This window comes from Furipterus horrens, unplaced genomic scaffold (assembly GCF_987537825.1).
Source record: "Furipterus horrens unplaced genomic scaffold, mFurHor1.1.pri manual_scaffold_3, whole genome shotgun sequence".
Lineage (NCBI taxonomy): Eukaryota > Metazoa > Chordata > Mammalia > Chiroptera > Furipteridae > Furipterus > Furipterus horrens.
Window position 1 is genome coordinate 173,956,749 of NW_028327173.1, and position 27,063 is coordinate 173,983,811.

The 27,063-nt window shown below is 35.6% G+C and overlaps 1 protein-coding gene across 4 annotated transcripts in view; it reads right to left on the reverse strand.

Moving 5' to 3' along the window:
• DDHD1 (DDHD domain containing 1) overlaps window positions 1–27,063 on the reverse strand; it is an 80,983-nt gene that overhangs the window by 31,511 nt on the left and 22,409 nt on the right. For 2 of the 4 annotated variants that reach the window (XM_090270896.1, XM_090270894.1), the window contains exons 2-7: window positions 22,212–22,385; window positions 21,600–21,620; window positions 11,641–11,769; window positions 10,505–10,652; window positions 8,734–8,840; window positions 1,063–1,169 (exon numbers count right to left, since the gene is read on the reverse strand). In XM_090270896.1, coding sequence (XP_090127022.1) covers window positions 1,063–1,169; window positions 8,734–8,840; window positions 10,505–10,652; window positions 11,641–11,769; window positions 21,600–21,620; window positions 22,212–22,385 — 686 coding nt within the window. The remainder of the gene's footprint in view (window positions 1–1,062; window positions 1,170–8,733; window positions 8,841–10,504; window positions 10,653–11,640; window positions 11,770–21,599; window positions 21,621–22,211; window positions 22,386–27,063) is intronic. The other 2 variants (XM_090270897.1, XM_090270895.1) reach the window with 1 other exon arrangement.

A 27,063-nucleotide genomic window follows, 5' to 3' on the forward strand; every position in this document is an offset into this window, starting at 1 on the left:
TACAGTAATATCCTATCAGCCATTCTCTTTTATCTGGCCCCCGCGGCGTCCCTTTAGGGCATAGCTAACAATTCCCACTAGACACTATAAAAAACTATGAATATGCAAATTATCAGTATTCAACTTTATCAACTAAACCTTCATTGGCTAGAATTAGGTGCAAAAAAAGCAGTTCTCCATGTAGCTGCTTTTCCTATTGTAATCAGATCAAAGACCTTGCCCAATACTGGTGTAAGGAGATGAAGGAATTTAGAAAAGAGAAATGAAGAAATATCCTAAGAAGATAGCAGCCAGGAAAGAAGGAATTTTCTGTGGCAATATTTCTGTAGCCATGTAAAGAATATCCTGGATTAAGTCAGGGAGTGACTTCAAGTGAACAAAATCAGAAATGTATTTTCTTGGAGCAGCACAGAGTAGCTCTACTGATAAATTACTCCTGCACCAGTTTCTCCATCCTTTGTATGCAGATACTAATCGTTATCTACCTCATAGGGTTTTGAGGATTCCACGAGTGAATACATGTCAGGTAACTGACAAGGTTATTCCTATGAAACAATTCCTTTTCCCTTACCAATAAAGTGACAGAATTCAGGGGTAGAGATTCTTTCATTCCTCTGAATAAACTTTTAGCCCTCACCCCCATTCATTAGTGTTGCTTCTGTCATACATGAGCAACATTACTGTTTGAGGACTACACAAATTCACTACAGAAACGACAATAAGAGCAAGTCTATTATAAACAAAAAATTTGAAGGAAATTTCTGTCTAAAACTCTTGTGAGGACAACAGTCATAGATATAATTGATCAGATTTATGAAAACTGATTTTTAGAGCTATTTTCTAACCAATCTTCCACTTCCAAAATCATTCATTTTATTAAAGGTCTCAATGTGCAGTCTGAAGATGATCAAATTCACTATAAATACAGGCTACTTATAGGTTAATGGATTCCTGTAATTTCTTATTTGCTTGTAAAAAAAAAAACATAACATGTTAAAATTCAGGACACATATGCTATCACTCTAAAGTACCCAACAGCAACAAGATAATCATGATACTTACTTCATCTCTATAAAGTGGGCTAGTATAATACATTATGTCCATTGCACTGCTGTTCAACATATCCCTTAAACCTCGTACTTTGTCTGGAGTAATGGAATCAACAGTGTCTACAAATAAAAACAAACAAACAAACAAAGCTTAGAGAAAATATCTGTTTTAGGGAAAATAATTGTGCAAAAAATCACATTCCCTGAAATAACAGCTCCTTAAGGTAACATTTCAATATTCAAGACTAACCCAGAGCAAAACCAGTTCTTCTCTACTCTTGGAACAAACATTAAGGGACACTATCTTACTCTTTCTGTACCTCCTTTTCCGTTTCCTTTCTCTTCTTTGCCCCTGACAATACCCACGTTGCATGCCTACAGGCACTGGTGGGAAACCAGCAACAAATTAAAAAGTTTCTTTATACTTTACATTTATCTATAGTTAAGCAAATATCCTATGAGGAAGAGCTGTCAAATTACAAACATGCACAAACGCAAAACGGCACTGGGCATCAGCAGTAAACAATATAAGTTGGTGTAATTTACTTTTGAAAAAAAAAACCTGTTACATAAACTGCATTGCAAACATGCAGCATTCTTTGCGTTACAGCTAACCTATAGAAATTCTACCTTGGGACCTATTCTATTAAATGCCTAATAAGGTGATTAGAGATGCAGAAAAATGTGCATTTCTTATAAAAATACTACAAAAAAGTCCTATGCTTGGATAAATGCCATGATTTCAAAGCACAAGGTGGGCAGGAGAAAGCTTATTATTTTTACTCTAGTACAATTCCTTTCATCTTCGCTGCATCGGTTTAAGTTATTTTATTTTTACTTATTTCCCATTTTTATAAATTGTGATAATGATGGAAAGGCAATTATTCAAGCAAAGCAAGAAGAGTTGTCAAAGATTTAAAAAAGAATACTGTGACTCTTCATGCATGGTTAGCACAACATTTATAACCTGTGCCTATTTTTAAATAGTAAAAGTGAAAGGTGTGACTATCATGCTGATATAAAGTTTAAATGTCATTTTAATAAATTTCCAAAAGATTTTACTGTGAAATATACAAAAAAGATATTTAATATATATGTACAGCTGAAAGAATGATTTATAAAAAGGAAAACATGCTCTTACTACCTAGCTCAACAATATTGCAAGTATCTTTGAAACACCCAGTATGAAACCCCTGAATGATGACATCCTACCCAGAAGTAACCACCAATGAGACATCTGTGTTAATCACATTCTTGCTTTTCTTTATAGATTTCCTTAATGGCTATTAATATTAATAATTTTAGCCTATTTCTGTAGCATTTATTATGTACCAGAGCCTAAATATTTTATTTCATTTTGGTTGTTTTGAACACTGTAAATTCAGTTATTGTCCATGGTCTGTTTCACCTCCAATATTATGTTTCTAAGATTCATCAATAATAATGCATAGAGCTGTAATCCATTCATTCACTCTCTACATATGTCACAATTGATCCATTTTTCTTTGAAAGACATTTGGGCTGTTTCTAGTTTTTTTACTAATATAAACTATGCTCTTGGTTCACGAGTAAGGTTTTCTTTAGGGTATATTAATATATGTATCTAGGAGTGAAACTGCTTTGTCATAGGACACATACACATTCAACTTGACAAGATAATGGCAAATTGTCTTTGAAAGTGATTGTACCAATTTACATTCTCACCAATAGTGAATGAGAATCCTCATTGCTATATGTCCTCATTGCTGTACAGCCTCACTTTAAATTTTTGCCAAACCGTTGAGTGTCAATGATATTTTATTGTAGTTTTAATTTACATTTCCTCGATTATTAGACTAGTGAGATGCACAGTATATATATTATGTAAAATATATATTTAAAATATAAAACACACACATGAATATGCTGTGTGTGTATCTCTCTCCATTTAAGTTTTCTATTTTTTATTCTGGATATTAATCTTTCGGTGGTTATATCTGTTACTCTGTTGCAGCACCTTTTCCCAGTTTTTGGTCTGTCTTTCACTCTTTACGTCTACTGAAAAATAGAAGCTCTTAATTTTAATCAAATTTATTCATGCTAATTTGTGGTTGTGTTTTTCTGTCTTAAGAAGATACTCTACTATATACTTTTTAAATACTTTATAAAGTCCTGGTTTTCATATGTTGTCTTTGATCCATTTGGAATGTGAGGTAGGGATTGTTTTTACTTTCTCCCCCATAGGATAACCAGTTACCAGGCACCATTTATGGAATAGGCCATCCTTTCACCAATGATCTCCAACACCAGCTCAGTCATGTACCAGGTTTTCAAACCAAGAGCAGGTCTGTTTTAGAAAGTGTCTAGTTTGGTGCACTGGCCTATCCTTGGGCCTAAACTAAATTGTCTTTACTACAAAAGTTAAATAATAGGTCCCAACTACCTACTAGAACTCGACTCCCCTCCTCCTCCTCTTGTTCTATATCCTGGCTATTTTGGGGTCTTTGCTCTTCTATAATAATTTTAGAATCATCTTGTCAAATTTCATGAAAAACCCTATTGGGATTTTGATTGAAATTGCATGGAATCTATAAATCAATTTAGGATAATTAACATTCCTATGATATCAAGTCATCCAATCTAAGAAGATTGTCTTTATACTTAAAGTGTATTTATAAGTTTTTCATTTTTAATATAAATGTACATATTTTATCAGATTTCTAGAAACCTTATATTTTTATGCTGTTTTTAATTGCGCTTGTATGTAGAAATGCAGTTATTTTTATACAGGGTAGGGCAAAAGTAAGTTTACAGCTCTTCATATGTAAAATAATACAATAATTAATAAATAATACAAGAATAAACTCTCTATTCCATGTACTCGCAACTGTAACCTATTTTCTCCCCTCCGTATAGATCTTCTGTTTCACAACTTTGAAAAACTGTCTTTTTAATTCTAAAAATTTTTCTGTAGACTTTTTGTATATTCTGTGTAGACAATCATATGACTTGCAAATAAAAACATATCTTCCATTCCTTAAAAATATTTTTCTTTTTCTTATTATATTGCACCAGCTAAGACTTCAAGTAGAATATTTGTTGAAAGAGTGACATCCTAATACAACTACCTCAAAACTAAAAACAGCCAGAACTACCAGAATATAGAACTGCATGGAAGTCCAATAAACAAAGATATAAAAAAGTAATACTCATCTAGACATGTAGGAGAGGGCAGAGCCAGGGCAGAGAAGATGCTGTGTGGTGGTAGTGGTGGCATCAGCAAGGCAGAGGCTGTGGCCGGCCAGTGGAAAGCATAGTCACACATTATTAAAGTAGGGAGGGACACCTGGGGAGCGAGCCCAGTCCCAGATCAGACCATGCAGCTCATGGTTCCACACCAGGGGAAAATAAAGCCTCATTGCTTCTGACTGTGAAAACCAGTGGGGGTATGGGCGGTGGAAGAAACTGCCAGTCTCTCAGCACAGTCCATTTGTTTAGAGGGTCTCCACAAACCTAGAATGTCTGCAAAGCCACCCACTTTGGGAACCATAACCAGGGCAAGAGCTAGAGAGGCTCCAGTCCCATACGGGAAGTGGTAGAAGTACCTGAAAAGGGACGAGCGCTGAGCGAGCGGCATTGTTCCCTCTCAGACCCCTCCCCCACATACAGCACCACAACGTGGTGAAATAGGTAGCCCTGTACTGAGGAATACCTAAGGCTCCTTCCCTTACAACATAACAGGTGTGACAGCTCTAACTAAGACACAGAGGCAAACACAAGAAGCTGTCAAGTTGAGAAGGCAGAGAAGTATGGACCAAAAGAGGAAGCAGATCAAGGTTCCAGTGGGAGAACTAAGTGACAGAGACAGTAAACCTAACAGATGAAGAGTTCAAAACACTGGGGATAACAATGCTCACAGACTTGACAGACATGATTGAATATGGCAAATGCATAAGGGAAGAAGCTAAAGCTATGCTAAGTGAAACAAAGCAAAATCCACACAAAACCAATGGTGAAGGGAAGGAAACCAGGATTCAAATCAATGATTTGGAACATTAGGAAGAAATAAGCAGTCAACTTCAGTACAGAATGAGGAAACAAGAACTGAAAAAAAATGAGGAGAGGCTTAGGAACATCTGGGAAAACTTTAAACATGCCAACATCTGAGTCAAAGGAATACCAGAAGGAGAAAAGGAAGAGCAAGATGTTGAAAACTTATATGAAAAAATAATGAAGGAAAACTTCCCTAATTTGGCAAAGGAAATAGACATACAAGTCAGAAAGCACAGAGTCCCAAACAAGCTAGACCCAAAGAGAACCACACCTAGATATATCATAATAAAAATATCAAAGGTTAAAGATAGAGAAATGTTAAAAGCAGCAGGAGAAAAGAAGAGTTACCTACAAAGGAATTCCCATAAGACTATCAGCTGATTCCTCAAAAGAAATTTTGCAGACAAGAAGGGACTGGCAAGAAGTATTCAACGTGATGAAAAGCATGGTGGACCTACAACCAAGATTACTCTATCTAACAAAGCTATCATTTAGAATGGAAGGGCAGATAAAGTGTTTCCCAGACAAAGTAAAGCTAAAGGAGTTCATCACCACCAAGCCATTATTATATAAAATGTTAAAGGGACTTATTTAAGGAAAAGACGACCAAAACTATCAACACTAAAATGACAACAAACTCACAACTATCAACAACTGAATCTAAAAAATAAAAACAAAATCCAACTAAGCAAACCAGAATAGGAACAGAATCATAGGTATGTGGATCATTTGGAGGGTTATCAGCTAGGAGGGGGAAGGAGGAGAAACGGGGAAATGGTGCAGGGATTAAGAAGCATAATCAGTTGGTACAAAATAGACAGGGGGAAGTTAAGAATAATACAGGAAAGGGTGAAGCCAAAGAACTTATATGCATGGCCCATGGATAAGGAACTAAGGGGAGTGGGATTGCTGGAGGGAAGGGGGGTACTGGGTGGAGGGGAGCAAAGGGGAAAAAAATTGTAACTACTCTAACATAATCAATAAAATATACTTAAAAAGAAAAAGACTATCAATACTATGAACATTAAAATGACAACTCACAACTATCAATAACAGAATCTAAAAAATATAAAAACAATAACAGACTAAGCAAACAAGCAGAATCATAGGTATGAGGATCATTTGGAGGGTTATCTGGGAGGGGAAAGGGGAGAAATGGGGAAATGGTGCAGGGATTAAGAAGCATAATTGGAAGGTACAAAATATACAGGAGGATGTAAAAAATAGTATAGGAAAGGGTGAAGCCAAAGAACTTATATTCATGATCAGTGGACATAAACCAAAGGGGAGTGGGCTGGGGGGAAGGGCAGAGGGGAGCAAGGGGAAAAGAAATTGGGACAACTGTAACAGCATAATCAATAAAATATACTTAAAAAAAAAAAAGAGTGACATCTTTAGCCTCTTCCTGAGCATAATGATACTTGCCATAGGTAAATACCTTTATCATTATTTTAAAATTTACAAACAGTAAAATTAATTCTTAGGTTTAATGCACATATGGTTTTACATAATTATTACCATGATCAGGATAGAGAACTGCTCCATCACCCTAAAAAACTCCCATATGCTTGCTGCCTGCTCTTTTTAATTCAACCTCCTGCCTTCCCATAAACCCTGGCATCTACTGATCTATTTTCTGGCTTCTGAGACTGTGATATAATAAGAAACATATATTTATAGTTTCTGTCTCTGGTTTCTGGCACAAGATTGCTAAAACCCTGTAATTTCCTGAGTGATAGGAATGAGAGGTATATGTCTTTTATTATTCATAATAAGCCCCTTTCAACTATACCTTAGTTTATGCTAATGAGTGACTCTTGGAAGATGTGGCTGGTAGCCAGAGGAACCAATCATGTCATTAGAGGGTTGAATTTTCTGCCTTATCCCCTGACCTCAGGGGAGGGGAGACTGAATCAACTGTCAACAGCCAATGATTTAATCAATTATGCCTACATAATGGAACCTCCATGAAAACCCTAAACAATAGGATTTGGAGAAATTTCAGGTTGGTGAACCCATGGATATACTAGAAGGTAGTATACTGGAAGGCGACATGAAATTCCCGCACCTTGCTGACACAGGGTTCTTCACCTGGCTGCTCATCTGTATCCTCTGCAATATCCTTTAGACCAGTAAATATAAGTCAGTGTTTCCCTGAATTTTGTTAAATCATTCTTATAAATTATTGAGCCTCAGGATGGGGTCATGGGACACCCCACCAACTTATTGCTGGTCAGTAAAAATTATAAGTGACAATCTGGGACTTGTGATTGGGGGGAGTCTTGTGGGACAGTGCCCTTAATCTCTCTGCATTGTTTCTGGGTAATGTCAGAACTGGTGTCTACCAAGAATGAGACAATTTGTAGTATGGGGATAATCCCCCCACATTCGGAGTCCTAAGTACTGAGAATAGAGATAAACAGTGGTGTTTTTCCTTTAGTATCTTTCACTCAGCATAATGCCACCTTCAAGATTCTATCCTAATATTTAAAATCTAACAGAAAACTATGAACTTTAGGGTTTTATTAAATGTGAATTAATCAATGTTGTCTACATTCCTAAGCAGCCTAAGAAACTTATCTGGATGAATGGAAAAAGCCCAAAAGGTAGTGTTTTTACACTAGAATTTACATATGAGCTGTTGCTGCTGAGAAGTCTTCTTTGGTCCCTAGCATTTTTGTTTTAAAGTTATTACAACTTTTGATGCCACTGTGGTCTATAAGTAATAACTGACATTCCAGACTAGGAGACAGAATCAGATTTGAAAGAATCCTTGGACATCACCCATGGAGGCAATTTAGCTATGTGATGAATAAGGGTTCTGACATCATATGAATCTAGATTCTGCTTGCTATTTATTCTTAAATTCACCTTTACCTGAGTTTCAGTTTCCTTAACAATAAAACAGAGTAAATAAAGTAGGTATTTCATAAATTTGTGAGAAAATTAAATGAGATATTCTGTGAAAATGAACTGTAAAGTGCCAGGCACACAGTAAAGACTCCACAAATGGCAGCCGCTATTTTATCTAGTACAACTCTCTAATTTTCCAGATTATATAAATAACCTAAACATTCTATTTTAATGGTTTTCATATTGAAAGGCTATAACTTTGTGTAAAGATATGCATATTCTGGCTAACAGTTCTTCAAGGAAGGAAAGAGCCCAGGGAATGTAGGAAAACCACAAAAGAAAACAAAAGACCTGATATTTATCTTCCAAATATAGGTAAGGAATATTAGGAAGAAAATTTAAGCATATGAGGAATTGTGACAACAGTGTTTTAATAGTATTGACAATTAGGTGGCTCTATAGTGCAGTGCATAGTGTACTGGACTTCTAAAAGTATTGACAAAGTACTTTTTTTTGTCAAAAACTTTAGAAAACATTTTGTTCCCTCCATATACCACGCACTCCTGCCCTTCATCCAGAGGGCACGCATGAAAACTGCTGTCTGTGAAATCTATATGGTACTTCAAAATAATATAAGTTGATAATGATTATTTTAAAGATCAATGGATTTTATTTTCTTAAATAATATAGAACAAAGAATGAATATACCTCAAGACAACCAAATTAAAGACTCTTTGTTTCCAATGAGCATCACTTAGTTGCCATTAGCTCAACCATTTAATTTTTAAACATAATATACCTCCATCAAGAGTAAGTTTTGACCGCCACTCAACAGGCAGAAATTCAACATGGGTTGCGTGGTTGGAAAAATGCCTTTCTTCCATTTTTCTAGCAGCTTCTCTCATCCTAAAAAAACCCAAACAAAATAAAAATAAAACAAAACTTTATTAGAGTAACTTCATATATGTATTTACATGGTATAAAGCATCTTTAATTATAACAACTTCCAACTTGCTTATAACTATGTCCAATTATGTTTCAATTTCCACTGCAATATACAACAGTTCATTTCAAAGCATATTTTGTCCATGCCAAATGTTCCTTCATATTTGGTCCTGTCCAAAATGGCCATGCTTAAAAAAAATGTTGCTGAGTTTAAACAGCCCATAACACTTTATATATGCTTTTGGTTTATAGGATTTATACATAAAAGATACTACCATGTTTTATTGGTCCAATAATTGTGTTGTGGCTCTATGACTGCCAATAATACTCTTTCTTGCCTACGTAGCCTAGCTGGTCATGGAACATGGGATTAGGTAGATTGGTTGACATGGACCCAAAGTCTCCATGGATGTTCTGGACAGGAGCAAGTATCAAGGACCTTTTGGTGTGGACCAAATGTCCCTATGTACGTACTGTTGCGTTTTTAAAAAGTGATCACCCAAGCACATTTTTTCATTGCTCTTTTTTAGAGCGAGAGGAAGGGGGAAGAGGGAGAGAAGGAAGGAAGAAGAGAAGGGGTGTGGAGGAGAGGGAGAGAAGGAGGGAGGGAGGGAGGGAGAGATAGACAGACAGACATCAGTTGCCTCCCATATGTGCCCTGATTGAGAGTCTAGCCTGCAACATAGGCATGTGCCCTAATTGGGAATTGAACTCACCTTTTGTGTACAAGAAGATACTCCAACCTAGCCACACTGGCTAGGGCTCTATGGACATTTTGGACAGGACCAAATGTCTGCTAATCTTGTGGATAGCACCACCACAATCAAGATACGCAATAATGCTATCATTCCCTCAAACTCCTATCGTAGCACCTTTCCCCCATAATACTTTAAGGCAAATTGCTGACATCACATTATTTCATCTGTAGTTTATTATTTATTTCTAAAATGTAAAGAAAACATAACCTATTCAGTACTATCATACCAAAAAAGATTAATAATTCTTTATTTTTGGCAAATAGGTAGTTCAGTGGTCCCTTTTCCTCAGTCAAGGCACATAAGGGAGGAAAATGATTAATGTTTCTCTCTCACATTAATGTCTCTCTCTTCCACTCTCTAAAATCAATAAAAAGTGTGTCCTCAGGTGAGGATTTAAAAAAAAAGGTCGTTTGGACTAGTGGTTCTCAACCATGGACAATTTATTCTTCCAGAGGACACTTGGCAATGTCTGTAGACATTCTTGGTTGCCACAACTAGGGGTTCTATTTGCATCTTGTTGGTAAAAGTCAGGGGATGTTGTTAAATACCCTACAACTCATAGGCCAGCCACCCATCACAAAGAATTATCTGGTCAAAAATGTCAATAGTGATGAGATTGGGGAATGCTGATTTTGAGTTATAAAGACAGAAACATTACATTTGCTTAAAATACTGTCCTTATCTATGGTAAATTTACATAATCCTGTACTACAAGCATCACTATTATAGTTCTCAAATAGTGACAGAAACCATATAATGATTAGGCAAGCAGACAGGTCTACTAAATCACTTGGAAAGGTGAAAGAAGATAAGGAATGAAGTTTGCATTCTAGACTAGATGGAGAATGTATTCATCAAATAACTCACATGGCCGTATTTTTGATAATTCTCCCTTGGTCCATCTTCTGCCCAATGCCATGCACAACAAATACAATATGGGTAGTCTGTGATGGCTTGTCTTCTAATGTGGCTTCTTCTACATAGCCTCTATGAAGTCTGGTCCCACTACTTGATGCTGTAGAAAAGTTATGACTTTAAGTTCACTGTTCATTCCAAAAACAGCATTCTCATAATGTATTGAAAGAAAGAAGACAAGAAAATACTACAAAAATAGTTCACTGGGCTGGGAAGAGATAAAATTTGTAAGATGACATACATAAAGTGCTAAATTAAACAGGACACCAAAGCCAGAAACCATAAGGCAAAAGAAAAGGAAGGAAGGAAGGAAGGAGAGAAGGAAAGACAGAAGGACTGAATACCTAAAAATTTCGAACTTCTCTAGGAAAAGATACCATAAAGCAAAAATAAAAAATTAATAACAAATGGAAAAATATTACAAAATATGATGCACAAGTTAATTACCTGAGTGTACAAAGAGAGCTTACTTATCAAAAGTGAAAAGACAACCATTCAAATAGCAAAACAGGATAAAGATATGAGGTTATTCACAAACAAATACAACTAATGAACATATAAGAAGATACTCAAGCACACCTGTTATCAAATAAGTTAAAACAAAAAATGGGATACTAAAAATATTATATCAGACATGACAAAAACTTTTTTTAAAATGTATTCTTTGATAATGCTCCTGTATCTTCCCCAGGTATCATTCCCTCTTTTTTTTTCTTTTAGTCAAGTGTTTTAAATAGCTGTCTATTAACTCTGCCTCCATTTCTTCACCTTGTACTTAAGCTTCAACCCATGCCACACTGGCTTCTGCCCCATCAATTCACTGAAGTCACCAATAACCTTCATTTCATTTAGTCCAATGAAGAATTTTCAGTCTTCATCTTCCTTAATACTATGTTTCAGTCACTATGTTTCATTTCCATACCAGTACCTTGGGTTTAACTGCTTTTAGAAATATATTTATTAATCTTGTAAGATCATTCTAAGTATATAATTATTCACATGTTAACTCAAGCATCTTAATACAAGTTTCATTTAACAAGGCAGTAACTGTCAAGTTTTGACAAGTGATAGTAATATTTAACAATTACCTTTAGAGAATCCCAGTTTTTGGGTAACTGTTCTTGCAATTTTAGATGTTGTTGCATCACTATAAAGATATACTTCATCCACACTGTGCCAGTCCACGTGGTTTCGACTCAACTTGAGACTATGAATAGCTGTTGCAAAAAAGGAAAAATTAATTTGAAGGCCTCCAAGACAAACTTCTTTGTGTGAAAAATTATAATACAGATTTTTGAATCCTTATTTGAATCTAGTTCAATAAAAACTATTATGCTGACACACATATTGATGTGAAGCAAGTAATGGACAGGGACATTATTTTATGAAAACTTATTATTAACAACATGGAATAAGTGGCCTACCTACCATAATTTTAATCTCTAACTTGTAGTTAATGCATTTTGAGGACTAAAATACTGCTTTCCTAGGTGATGTACCATCCCTTAAGTATAAGAAACATATACCTTCATGAAAGTCCTCAACAACTTTGACACCAATACTTAAGTTCCATTTCTATTGATTTTATTTTTGGATCTGTGAAAATTTCATTCAGTGCAAAATAAAACAAGACTTATAGGGAAAAAATTATCTTTAAACTGGGAAGAAAATCATCTAATTTATTAGAATATAAGGTATTTTAGAATGGATATTAAAGCCAATTATCACTGGGTATTGCTCACTATAACAGAAATCCAAAATTGAAAATGTTTTAATAAGAAATCAGATATGCTTCTGGTCAAGATAGGGGTGTAGGCAGATGCACTTTGCCTCCTTGCACAACCATAGAAAGAATTACAACCAGATCTGAAACACAAGGAACCAGGACTATGAGTAGGGGAGGTGGGGTTGGAGATGGGGCAGAGAGGCAGTGTGGTGCAGAGAAGTGGTGGTGGTGGCAGTAGAACGGAGGGTCCTACATTAATGTGTGGTAGATAAAAATCAGGAGGGACACCATGGGAGCGAGCGATCCCAGCCCTAGGCCAGACTGCACAGCCCGGGGTCTAGCACTGGGAAGATAAAACCCCTTTACCTCTGGCTGTAAAATCCAGTGGGGGTTGGGGCAGCAGAAGAAACTGCTGGATTTTTGCTGCTTAAAGGGCCTGCAGGATCTTAGAATGTACACAAATCCCAGGGTGCCAACTGCATACAGGAAGTGGGTGAAAGGACTGGAAGTAGGGCAAAAGCTGGGCAAATTGTCAGAAGCCAGGTAGCACCAATGTCCCCTCCCCGAGCCCACAACCACAAATAGAGCCGCAAAGTGGTGAAGTGGGTTGCCCTGCACTGGCAATTACCCAAGGGTCCACCCTGCACAATTTGCAGGTGCCTTTGCTACATAGGGCACACTAAGAAAGGGAGTAAATGCAGCTCTTTCTAATACACAGAAACAATAGGGAGACTGCCAGATTGAGGGGGCAAAGAAATATGCCCCAAATGAAAGAACTGACCAGAAACCCAGAAAAAGAATGAAATGAAACAGAGATAGCCAAGCTATGAGATGCAGTTTAAAACACTGGTGATCAGGATGCTCAGAGATCTCACTGAATATGGCAGGAAAAAGAATAAAGGAAGAAATGAAGGTTATGCAAAGTGAAATAAAGAAAAATATACAGGGAACCAACAGTGAAAGGAACAAAGCCATGATTCAAATCAACAATTTGGAAAAAAAGGAAGAAATAAACATGCAACCAGGACAGAAAGAAGAAACAAGAATGAAAAACAAAACAAGGAGAGGCTTAGGACCCTCTGGGACAACTTTGGGTGCCAAAAGGAGAAGAGGAGCAAGAAATTTAAAACTTTTTTGAAAAAATAATGAAGAAAAATTTCCCTAATTTGGCAAAGGAAATATGATACACATACAAATCCAGGAAGTAGAGGGAGTCCCAAACAAGTTGGACTCGAAGAGGACCACACCAAGACACATCGTAATTAAAATGCCAAAGGTTCAAGATAAAGAGAGAATCTTAAAAGCAGTAGGAGAAAAATAGAAAGTTACCTACAAAGGAGTTCCCATACAACTATCAGCTGATTTCTCAAAAGAAATTTTGCAGGCAAGAAGGGACTGGCAAGAAGTGTTCAATGCGATGAAAAGCATGGACCTACAACCAAGATTACTCTATCCAGCAAAGTTATCATTTAGAATGGAAGGGCAGATAAAATGTTTCCCAAAGTAAAGCTAAAGGAATTCATCATCACCAAGCCATTATTACATGAAATGTTAAAATAACTTATTTAAGAAAAAGGCGATCAAAACTATGAACATTAAAATGACGACAAACTCACAACTATCAATAACAGAATCTATAAAACAACAAAAAAAACTAAGCAAACAACCAGAATAGGAACAGAATCATAGGTATGGAGATCATTTAGAGGGTTATCAGCTGGGAGGGAGAAGGGGGAGAATGGGGGAAAAGGTAAGGGATTAAGCAGCATAACTGGTAGGAACAAAACAGACAGGGGCATGTTAAGAATGGTATAGGAAAGGGAAAAACCAAAGAACTTCGATGCACAACCCATGGACATGAACTAATGGGTGGGACTGCTGGAGGGAAGGTGAGTACCAACAAGGCAGAGGGGGGTAAAGAGGGAATAATTGGGACAACTGTAACAACATAATCAATAAAATATACTTGAAAAAATATGAAAGAATTTTTTCTACTATGATGTTCAAATCAGTATAGTTATTGTATTTCTGTAACTGAGTTATGCTTGGTAAAAATGAGCTAAAAAAAAAAAAAAATCAAACCAATATGTTCCAGAAATACATAAGCTGTAAGGCAGAAACTATGTCTTGATTATTTTGCATCACAAGCACCAAACACAGTGTCCTAACAAGTGCCTGACATGTGTCACAAATTTTGTCATGTTTGTGGAAGCAATGAAATCAAGAAATTTGTTGTAACGTCCACCAATTCATAATCTGATAATTCTCATCTTTTGAGAACTTAAATGTTTCCTCTATCTCTGGTGTAGAAGTAAAATACTTCACATACTCATCTTCAGAAAACCAGGCACCTACAAATCATTTGCCTGATTTACTTTCTTATAATCCTCTTTAAGCAAGATATTATCTCCCATTATGTAGAAAGATACAGAGGTACCAAGAGATTTAAGTGACTTGACACAAAACTAGTTACTGGCACAGTCTAATTCTTTTGATTTGAAGACGGGCTGAGAATAACCTCAAGCTAAATATGAAAGGATATATAGCTTTGGTCAAGATCTAAGATCCTAGGACATTTTTTTTTTTTCCCCTAGGACATTTTTATGTAAATCTATTTCCTAATAGAATACATAGAAAAGTAAATCCACTCCAGGAAAACATACTTCTTAGTTATATTACAAATGTTAATTCAAAAATTTATGAGAAACCAATTTATATTTAACTTACTGGCCAAGGCACATTACTAACACTGAACATAAGACCAAGATGCAGTTAACATAACAAATATTAATAATATCTTCAGTTCCAAAGAAAACATATAAACTCAGTTCTTTCAAAATAAAAGAACTTTTCATAAAGTAAAAAAGCTTTTGCATAAGTTTAATAATTACTTACTTTTCTAATTCTATGGCCAATCCAAGTCACTACTCTAAGCCTTTTTAATGTTTCTAAATCATATTTTTGTTAAAATAGTTTTGAGCAACATATGGTTAAAACACTGAAATTACAACATCAAAATATTAAGAGAATAGTTTTAGGTCAACAAACTTTTATTCTTAATATTGGTGAATATCTCTTTATTGGACTACATACACCATTTCCAAATTTTATACCACTTATAATTAACACTAAACAAAATAGCACAATGTATATACATTCCTATGCTTTAAATACTAATATTAATAATTTCTATGCTTTAAATACAACTGAATGCTCTAAATACAACTAAATGCTAGAAGCCAGGAATAAAACTACATGGAGAAATAAAACTACAATTACTGTACCTTGGGAACGCTTTCGCTTAAGACCTGCTGCTCCTGTACTCTCCTTATATCCTCTCCATTTGAACAGAGAAGGGAGGGAGAAGGGAGGGAGGTGGGAGACAACTAAGAAAGCAAAAACACTGAGCTTCAAAGTAAATTTTAAATGAGGTTTGCTATTCTGCCTTTTCACTGTATTAATTTTTAAAAATGAGTTGTACTTGACAAACATCGTTCTAAATGTTTTATTTATATAATTTCTAATTAAAGTCAATGAAGCAAAATATTAGTTTAATGTTTATCAAATATATGCTCTACTTTTACTGAAAAAAGGCAAATGATATCTAAACTTGTCAATTAAAGACAACTATGCAATCAGCATTTTTAAAGTCTCTGCACTGACAGAATAAAAAATAGAGCATAGCACTTCTAACTGTGCAAGAGATTTATAATCTCCACCTTTATAATACTAAGGTTATTTACTCTCACCAAATCTGTGACTATGACAGCTAACAACTGATGTGCATAGTGAGAATGCAATAAATCATATTTTAAATACCTAATGCAGCTTTCCTGAGAAGATACCACAGTATACATTCCACTAGATGCTTTTGATTACTGAAGTACATATAATGGAGCCTTCCCAAAGAACCACAATATCTTATTCACAACTCTGTTCAAGTTGTTAAAAGACTTTTAAAAATGAAACTTAAAAGAAATCAAATTGGAAGCTCTTTTTAATTCAGTTATTAATGATAAATAATACAAGATTTATTAGTGATAGAATAAAAAAAGGGCATTAGTAAAAATATATGCTGTGACATCTTGTAAGCATAAAAGAGATTATACAGAGTAAAGCTAGACACCTACTTGATACTTGGCAAATCAGTAGATAATCTTAAAGTTGACAGTTCCCCTGTCAAATATTGCTCATTGTTTATCAATAAATGTTTCCATATTCTAAGTAAGCAATTATTTTAAAATCCACTTGAATTTGAACTTTACAAATCAATTTCTTAATAGTTCAGTTAATGAACCACAGAACCTTTATGATTTAATTCAAATTTATGTTTTAATAGATTTGATTTTTATCTTCACTCCTTCTACATTAATGTGACATTCAAAGGTTAAATACTGAGCAAATGTGAAAATATTTATTTCCAGTTGTACGAGGAGGGGCCCCCCAAAATACCAGAACTTGTGTATTTATTCTTACATGTTTAAACTTCAGTTACCTTCAAAGTACTTTCCTTTTGATGCAATATACCTATTGAGACATTTGTTTTTTCCCACTGCTCAAAATAGTTTTTGAATTCATCGATTATGATGCTTTTTAGTGCTTCTGCTGTTTTTTGTTTTACCTCTTCCACAATGGCAAACCATTTCCCTTTGAGGACATTTTTTCATCCAGGAAAAAAAAAACAACAAAAAAAAAAAGTCTTTTGGGGCGAGATTGGGTGAATAGGTAGGGTGCTGTGTAGGGGTCATGCTGTTTTTGGTTAAAAACTGCTGACCACTCAGCGCAGTGTGGGCAGGTGTGCTTGGAAATCACTGATCATGAAATGGGCAAATGTGTTGAAAGCGTCTTCAAAAAAAATTCACTGAAGCCAAAAGCAGCCTCTTACAACACCACCAGCTGGTACACTGCTACAGATGGGTTCCTAGAATATCCATCTAATGGGGGAAGCCGGTAGACAAGGGGCCCACCCTCCAGAAGATAATTCTGATTATTGGGGGGTCCCCCCTCGTATAGTACTAGAAATATTTTTAAAATCTGTTGCATATATACAAATGAATTATATTTAAAGATCTGTGCAATAAATGTAATTGAAAAATGCTTACAAGGCACTTAACTACATTAACTGTAACTACACAGTTATAAAAAACTAGACAAGGATTAAAAACTGGGTAGTAACATCAGCATTATAAAAACATTTCACTGTCACAGAGGGGTGGAAAATGACACCTTAACTTTCTTCACTGAAATGTTTCTTTGTTCATGTGCCTTCTGGTCAGTTACTGAGGAATAGATGTACCACTTGTACAAAACATTTTTAAACAAAAAAAAATTCACTGGGAAAAAGCTAACATATCCAAATAGATGAAACAGGCATAGATTTGAGACTTTATTACTCAAAAAACACAACCTAAATTTTCTAGATCTACTAGTAAAACTAACACAAACCAATTCTATATTTACGAAAAGAGAATTAATGGGAAATATATAGACCCTTTGACCACACTGTAAAATTATGCAAATGCAAAAAACATATATATGAAGGACCCACGGAAATGGACAACGGTGTGGGGACTGACTATGGAAGTGGAGTGGGTGGGATGGGTGGAGGCAGGTAAAAGGGGAAAAATTGGGACAACTGTAACAGCATAAACAATAAAACATTATAAAAGAAAATAAAATTATGCAATGCTTTCAGATTAGTAAAAATAAATAGTATAAATTAGAAATTTAAAAAGGGCAAACACTCAGTGTACTAAAAACAAGCATATTTATTAAAAATATTTTTACAAAATTAAATAGACATGGTTGTTTACCTTATTCTCAAATTTAATTTTTATTTTTGCTTCAAAGTCATTTGCCCCATTTGTTACAACATCCTGTTACCATAGAGAGCTTAATTTTTTTCAACCCAAAGCACAGAATTAGGTGTACCACCGTAAGTACAGGAGAGACAGAAAAGGTTTACTATCAATCCAAAAAGGATCACTGTCAAAGGAAATTCAAATGCCAGAAAAAAGTTTTTTTCTTTTTCTAAAATAAAGTTTTAGTTAGAAATGTCATGTTAGCAAAAGTATACATAAACTCAAAATACAACTGAAAGTGCTAACTTTTTAGATGCTAACATTTAATAAAAATTTTCCTTTATACATTAAAGTCCTATACAGAAATGAAAGATTTCAAGTATAAAATAATAGCATTTCCAATAAATCTCTTTATGTAATTCAATTCTTAAAGAAACTTTCTTCAATATATAATTCTGAAAGCAACAGAATATCAAAAAAAAAAAAAAAGGGTTGCTGATGACATACTAACCCCTAGAATGGAACAACTCAGTAACTTTTCCTTTTATGAAAACTGGCAACCTGGATAACCTCAACTTTAGGGGAAGTAGGCCTGCACCTCACAAACCTGCCAACTGTAATGGATCCCAGAAAAAATAAGTTAGTTATATTTATAAAAATTAAATAACATCCAAGAACTAGACAGTGGGAGTTCTCTAACCCCACCCCTGCCCCACCTTCTCTCCTGCCCCAGTCTTTTTGACTTTAGAAATTCTACACTGATTTTTGGGATATTCTTATCCAGTAACAGTGTAGAAATATACACTTTATGTGCCACATTGTTAAATATTATAAACTCTTACAAATCCACCAACACCTGTATTATCATAACACCCCAAAATAGCTTGAACAGTAAAAAATCCGTTTTTTAAATTTCTACCCATCTGTGACATTATATTGATAGTGTGGCTCTTGTAGACCACATACAGTCATCCTGCATTTCTAACAAATCTTGTCAATCTCCGGCCTTTTAGTTGGATTGTTAGTTCACATATATGTATTTGCTGTAGTTATTGATATGGATAAATTTAGGTCTATCATTTCCCATTTATTTTCTCTTTGTTCCATTTACACTTCATTTCTTGTTTCTCTTGAGTTTTTTTTTTTTTTTTTTTTGCGGGGGGTGGGGTGATAAATAAATACATATATTTTTTATCCTCACCTGAGGACTTCATTTTTTTCATTACTTTTAAAGAGAGAGGAGGGGAGAAAGAAAGCAAGAGAGAGAAACAATGATTGGTTGCCTCCCATATATGCCTGGACCTGGGATTGTAAGTGCCTAGACTGGGGATTGAACTTGCAACCTAGGTATGTGCCCTGGCCAGGAATCAAACCTGCAACCCTTCAGTTATGGGATGACATGCCAACCAATTGAGTCACACAGGCCAGGGCTAAATATGTTTAGTATTTTATTTTAATTCCCCTACTGATTTTTTTTTTAAAACTTTTTATTATGGAATAATTTTAGACTTAAGAAAAGTTCCAAAAATAGTACAGTGACCATATATCCCTCATCCAGCTTCCCCTAATGTTAGCATACCTACAGTACAATTATGAAAACAAAGAAATTAACATCAGCACAATGCTATCAATTAAAATATAGACTTTATTCAGATTTCTCCCGTTTTCTTTCTAATGTCCTTTTCTGTTCTAGAGTCCAGTCCAGGACACCATGATGCATTTTGCTGTCACATTTCCTTAGTCTCCACTAAACTGTGACAAAGTTCTTAATCTTTCCATGTCTTTCATGACTTTGAGATTAAAAAAAAATTTCAGTTTTTTAATAGGGTATACTCGAGAAAATATCTAAAGTGTACATTGTGGTGATAGTATACATTGTGAAAAGATTCCTTCCATCTTGTTCATATGACCTTAACACTTTTGAAGAGTACTGGTCAGTTATTTTGCAGACTGTCTCTCAATTTGAGTTCATCTGTTTTCTTACAAATAAACTGAAGGTATGTATTTTTTGGCTAGACTGAGGTACAGACTAACCCTTTTAGCTCAACTAACTTTTTCTTGCTTTGTTTCTTTTCCGTCCTTCCTTTCTTTCTCTCTCTCTCTTTCTCTTTCTTTCCTCCTTTATCTTTTTCCTTTTCTTTCCTCCCTCCCTTCTTTCCTACTAATTCCTGCTTTTTACAGATAAAATATAAAATGAGTAAAGTACTAATCCAGTACTAGTTTGAAGTATTTATAAAATTACTTATTTAAAGGCCTGATTTTATTTGTATGATTTATCCCCAGTGAAACTCTAGGCTTTCATTTGTTTAACTGCTAGATAAATGTCTCCTAGGCTAGGAGGTGGGGTGAAAAGATAATAATTTTTTATTTTAACCTTCAGAAAAAATTAAATTTAGATTAAAGTATTTAAAGCACAAATTTCTATTTGTGGGCTGAAAAAATAATGCTAAACATTATCAATTTATTTAATTCAATGCTTACTTTGAGATTAGTAGGAAAATAAGGAGAAAATATTAAACATATCCAATATACTTGTGGCAATAGCTACTGTAACTAAAATACAAATAAGATAATAAAGAAAAGGAATTAGTATTTTAATGTTTTTCAAGGCAAGAACAATGTTTAGTTTTTTAGAAATTTCCCACAGCACTTAATAAGAGCTCCTAATTATTATATTTTTAAATGTTTTCAATTATTAAATGGGATTTTTCCAGAAAGCCTCACCTGAATCACCCAATGCACTGTAATCAAACTCTCTTTATTCCAAATCTCTTTTCATAATGTATAATATTCACTATCTACCATTATCTGGTACTTTTTGTAACTGGTCTCATCTATAGGCTCTGTCTTCTCTAATAGGCTTAACAGTCCTTGAGGGTAGAAACCCTATTTCTTTCATAAAAGTGTCTAACACATATGAAAGCATTCAAAATCTCCTGATAATATGAAGAGTGAAGGCTTTATCTTATATATACATGAGTATGGTATCTAGAACATAATAGACAACTGTTATTATAGACAATTATTAGATTTAATTGCCAATTTATTCAGAAGCCAAAACTTTCCTCAGTTACATAGACTTTTAATCAGCTAGCTATAAAAGATATTGTAATTTGCTATAAGCTAAACTGTACAGTTTCCTTGCTTGTGTGTGTGGGCATATGTGCGTGTGTTCAAAGAGAGAGAAAATAAAAGAGTAGGAGCGAGAAAAGACTTTGGATGTTACTAACAATGAGAAAAAATAAGCCAATTTAAAGCTCACTGTTTTGCCATTAACTATGTTATATAAACAATTACTTCCAATCACATAATTCATTTCTTCCAAGCTGTTTTACTTTATCAATATTGAGTTTTTCTGCTTTGAAGATGTTTAAGAGGGGAAAAGGGAAAAAAAAGATCACTTGATTTAGTAGGGTTTGCCAAGAAACCTCCCAAATAAAGGCAAGCATGGATGAAGAAACTCTTAAAAAGAAATTAGAGAAATATACAAATTCTAATCCACCTGTATTGTTATACTCACCAGAATAGTTGATTCCACTGCCTGCAGTAAATGGAACAATAGAAGTATTTTAACTTTACTACACATTTTGAATTTTACTCAAGAGCAGACATAACAAGACAGAGTAATCTTAGCTATTATATACATATTTTAAACTACTGCAAACACATTCATAAATGCTGAATAAGGAAAAGTAAATTGTTTAAAATTAAAAGTTGCTATGGTTATCGATATGGAGACATTTAAGCAATACTTACACAAAAGAAATTAAACTTTTTCTTAAACTTCAGGAAAAGAACCAACCTTAAAATATTAACAAAACTCTCTTTTGATGTAATGACAATTTTTCTTTGATAATGAAAAACCACTGAAAAGAATTCAGAGAATGCATTAACAATTTGTCACTTATAGTAAATCATGTTATGCCATTAAATGAGCAGATTAAGTAAAATAAAAATTGAGATAGTTCAGAAATTCATAGACCTATAAGTTTTAATTATCAAATGTTTAAACTAATGAATTTTATAAATTCTAACACTCCTAAATTACTCTGCCAAACTTAGAAACAACTCTAAACTTTACCAACAACTTATCTGGTTTACATAACATAGTACATGTATTAATTAGTCTTACCGTCTTTTCCATCTATGGATTTTGACAATTCAATATCAAAACTTTCTTGCATCTGCTGACCTCTAAAACAGTTGAGATGTTCTTGCTCAATTAAATTACTTTCTTCTTCTTCTAGAGGCTGCCAAGTACCATCGATAAACCACTGTCCACGCATTACTGGTATTTTATCGGCCTCTAAAAAGAGAAATCATGGAATTAATATATTTTAGAATCCAATTTCCTATAAAGAGACATAGTAATTACAATTTTGTATTTTGCTACTGCTGTTGGCAAAAGCAAACTTTCATGACTAAAGTTTTAAATTTCAGATTTCAAGCCATAGGATTTAATTCTTTCTGCATATAATTTTCCTTTTATCAAATATTACACATAAAAGTTACTTTTGCATTAGAAAGGTAGATGAGTAGTTATCTATATAACTGAGGTACTAAATAACCAAAATTAGTAGGCTAAGGAGTTAAAACAAGTGTAATGCAAGACTACTGAGTTTCAATGTGCTAGAAAATATTGATATGAAACTCCCATAAGTAGTTTAGTAATGTGCGCAGTAGTGAAACAGAGAAGGGAGAGGGATCCCCAAAGTTCTCAGAGCCCATGGTCTGGGGGATGGTGGAAGAAGATAATACAGCTTTTAAGGTACTTTGCAGATCTATGACAAGCTGATAGCTAGATAATAGCTTGTGCTGCTACCTGGGTAAAAGGGAGGATAATACAGCTTAAGATACTTTTCATAACAATGATGTCTGGTGCTCAGGGTCAGCATTTAAAACTAGAGGGAGCAATGAAGAAGGGCCATGCAGTTTGAAAGGATATAGAACCGACACTCATCCGCTGTGAAGTCTGGTGTGAAAGAAGGGGCCATACGGTTTTGGATTAAGAGCTGGAATAAGAAAGAAGAGCATGAGGAAGGAGCATGTCAGAAGAGCATGAGGAAGGTGCCATGATGGAGCATGTTGTAGCAGCCATGTGAGGAGGAGAATAATGTAGCAGCCATGTAAGAAGCAGCAAGCAGCTATATAGATTGCAGTCAGGTTCAGGCCATGCAGCCTGGGCTAGTAAAAAAGCAGGCACGCTGCTGGTTTGATCGTGCCTGCCCCAGCTGACTCCAAAGCCACCAAGGACTCTGCCTTGCAGACCCAGACTCTATCTGGACTCTTGGAACTCAGGACATAAGGGTAAGGACACTTAGGACTTGTGCCTTTCCTTGACTTCACCATGATCCAGTGTAAGAAGACACGTGCTTTTCTGGAATACTACGTGGAGGCTGAAGACAACATATCCCAGATCTTGAAGGAGAAAGCTGACTGATAAGGGATGAGGAACTATTGGGCTTGGTTTTGGTTTACAAGCGAGCAAGGGAAGTGCTGGGTCTTGTCAGAGAAAAGGGCTCTGAGCTGAAGTGCTTGCTCCCAGGTCCCTCAAGGTTGAAATGTTGTAAATAAAGACCTTTTTTTCTCGACATTAATTGCTGGGTCATACACCAAGGTACCACATGAATAAGCCCTGCTTTGCTCAGTTACAGTATTATGGTGTTGCATTTTTTAGGGCTACCCTGGAGTTTATAGGCTCCCAGTAACTATACCAGAATAACAGAAACCTTTAACTATAGTTAAGTGCCTCAATTTTTAGAAAAAACTAAGAAAAATTTTCTCAAATAGCTAAATAATTCTTTGATTAAACCTGTCCCTATAAACCTATAAGACTTTTAGTTGCTATTTATTTATTTATGTAAACAACTATTAGCTAATCTATCTTGAATCCTTGAAAATTTTTAAGAAATAAAGAAAAAATAAAATGGAAATAACAAAGCCTTAAAAATTAAAAGCAAAATAAAACAAAGGAACTTAATTTTGTAGCAAGTTCTTGGTTTGACCACATACATAAAAATTATTTCAAATAATTTATTTAGAATAGTAATTTGAACATATATATTAGGATATATGGTATGGACAAAAAATACAAACATATCTTAAACCTTTACAGTACCCACAGTGTTATAATTATTAATTTTACAATACTGGTGTTATTAATTTGAAAATATAGGTTAAGATAACTATATTAACTATGTTAATATATTAGAAACCAAGATTTTTAGCACAAGAAAAAAAGATACAAATATAAAAGTCAAAGAAATAAAAAACTGTGTAATTTAAAATTTTAATTAGAAATGTCACCATGAACTAATGATGCATTTTCTCTTTAAAAAATGTCCTAAGCTCTTCCACTGATAAGGTCTAGAAACTAAGACCAGTTCAGTATAAGTGAGTAGTTCTGACATAAAGATTGTGATCTCTAGGGAGACATCCGGCCAAGATGGAGGTCTAGACTGACATGCTCTGTCTCCTTCCACAACTAAGAAGGAATACAACTACCGCAAAACCAGGAATAACCAAAGTTCCAGAAAATAAATGGAAGTCCAACATATGAAGTTATAAAGAAGTGGTGCTCGTCTGGATGGGTAGGAGGGGTGAAGCCAGGGCGAAGAGGTCAAGCTCTGCTGGCAGCGGTGACGGCGGCAGAACAGCAGTGAGCACAGACACCATATTTAAAGGGAGGCGAGAAGCGCCCGGGGAGCACCCCCGGCTGCAGACGAGACTCGTCAGCTTGCAATTCCAACGCCGGGGAAGGCAGACCTCCACTGCCTTGGACTGTAAGGCCTGGAGGGGGTGGGGATGGAGGTGGGGTCTCTCAGTGGAGAGTGAACAGCAGGAATCCACCTTGGACCCCCACCCACACAGAAAATGCCACAGCGTGGTGAGAAGGGTTGCCCAGCTGTGATGAGTGCACAGGGCTCCACCCCCTATAGCATAGGAGGTGTGACAGCCCCGCCCAAGAAGCAAAGGTAAACACAAAACTGTCAGGCTGGCATAGATCATGATAGAGATCCTGCTGACGCAGCTGACCAGACAGCAAATATCTAATCTAATGGAGCAGCAGATAGGAAATCTTTCTGAGGCACAGTCCTGAGCTTTGGTTATATGAATACTTACAGACCTAACAGCAGATCTTAAACAAGACGGGGAAGCAATGAACCCTAGTCCTGCTGAAGTGAACAACAACACATACGAAACTAGTGGTGAGGGAAAGAAAACCAGGGATCAAATCAGCAAATCGGAACATAGGGAAGGAACAAACAGTCAAACAGTGCAGAAAGAGGAAATGAAAAGTGAGGAAAATGAGGAGAGGCTTAGAAACCTATGGGACAGCTATAAGCGGGCCAACATCTGAATCATAAGGCTGCCAGAAGGTGAAGAAGAAGAACTAGAAATTGAAAAAAATATGAGAAAAGATAATGAAGCAGAACTTCCCTAACTTGGGGAAGGAAATAGACTTACAGGTCCAGGAAGCACAAAGAGTTCCAAAAAAACTGGACCCAGGAAGAACCACACCAAGACACATTATAATCAAAATGTCAAAAATTAAGGTTGAAGAGAGAATCTTAAAAGCAGCAAGAGAGAAGAAGAGAATTATGTACAAAGGGGTCCCAATAAGACTATCAGCTGATTTCTCAAAAGAAACTCTGCAGGCAAGAAGGGACTAGCAAGAAATATTCAAAGTAATGAAAAGCAAAAACCTACAACCATGATTACTCTACCCAGTGAAGCTGTCATTCAGAATAGAAGGGTAGAGAAAGTGCTTCCAGGACAAAGTCAAACTGAAGGAGTTCATCAGATCCAAACCACTGTTATATGAAATGTTAAAGGGACTTGTTTAAGAGAAAGAGGATCAAAACTATGAACATTAAAATAAAAACTATATCGCACCAACCAACACCAGAAGCTAGGGAACCAAAACAAAGGCAAACTAAGTAGGTGACGAGAGTGGGAAAATAATTATAGGTATGGGGAACATTATGGGGGGAGGTTAGCAGGGAGGGGGAAGGGGGGAAAGGGAGGGAGATGGTACAGGAATTAAGAAGCATAGTAGGAGGGAGTGGAGTAGACAGGAAGATGTTGACAACTATATGCACAACCAATGGGCATGGACGGGGGGGGACAACTGAAAGGAGTGGGGTCACTGGGTGGAGGGGAACAAAGGGAAAAGAAATTGGGAAAACTGTAACAGTATAATCAATAAAGCATATTAAAAATAAAATAAAAAATAAAGTAAAAAAAATATTGTGATCTCTAAATACCATTTTCCACCAAACCAACCAACCAACCAACCAACCAAGAATCCTTGAAGAAAAGGCTAATTGCAGGTTTCGGATAGGAAATTAATTAGATGGTCCTGAAAAATCTTGTACCACACTAGTACTGTGATGTACTCAAAACCTATTACGTGTTTTATTTCCTCTTGCATTATCCTATACAGTTGATCCTTGAACAACATGGGTTTGAACTGCGTGGGTCCACTTACACACATTTTCTGTATACCTCTTAGAGTAGCTCTGTATGGCATTTGATTTATTTCTATTCGTGATCATTTTATGGATTGAGTTCTTAGTTCAACAGTGTGTGCTTCCGCTGGTTAATAAGAGCAGCAGTTTTAATGGATGATGTGGAGGTAGTGGATAGGTAGGGATGGAATTTGTGTGCCTTGTTTCTCTTTCATTTCCCTAAGATCCTAAATTTTCTCCTTTCTTCTTTCCTCTCACTGCCATGGCTCCAAAGGGGTGGGGGGGGGGGGCGGCATCATACTATCTCTGTCTTCTTTCCCAGGAGGAACGTTTCTCTGATGTTGCTACTTCAGGTCCCTCTCACTTTCACACACCTTCCCTCCAGCTGGCGCTATGAATCACTGAGTCCCAAAGCCTGTGTTCCTGTTTTGCCAGCTGTGTGGGGGAAGCTTTCTTTCTGAGGGTAATTCTGTTTGTGTTTCATTTTAACCACTGATCTCCTCTCCTCTTTTT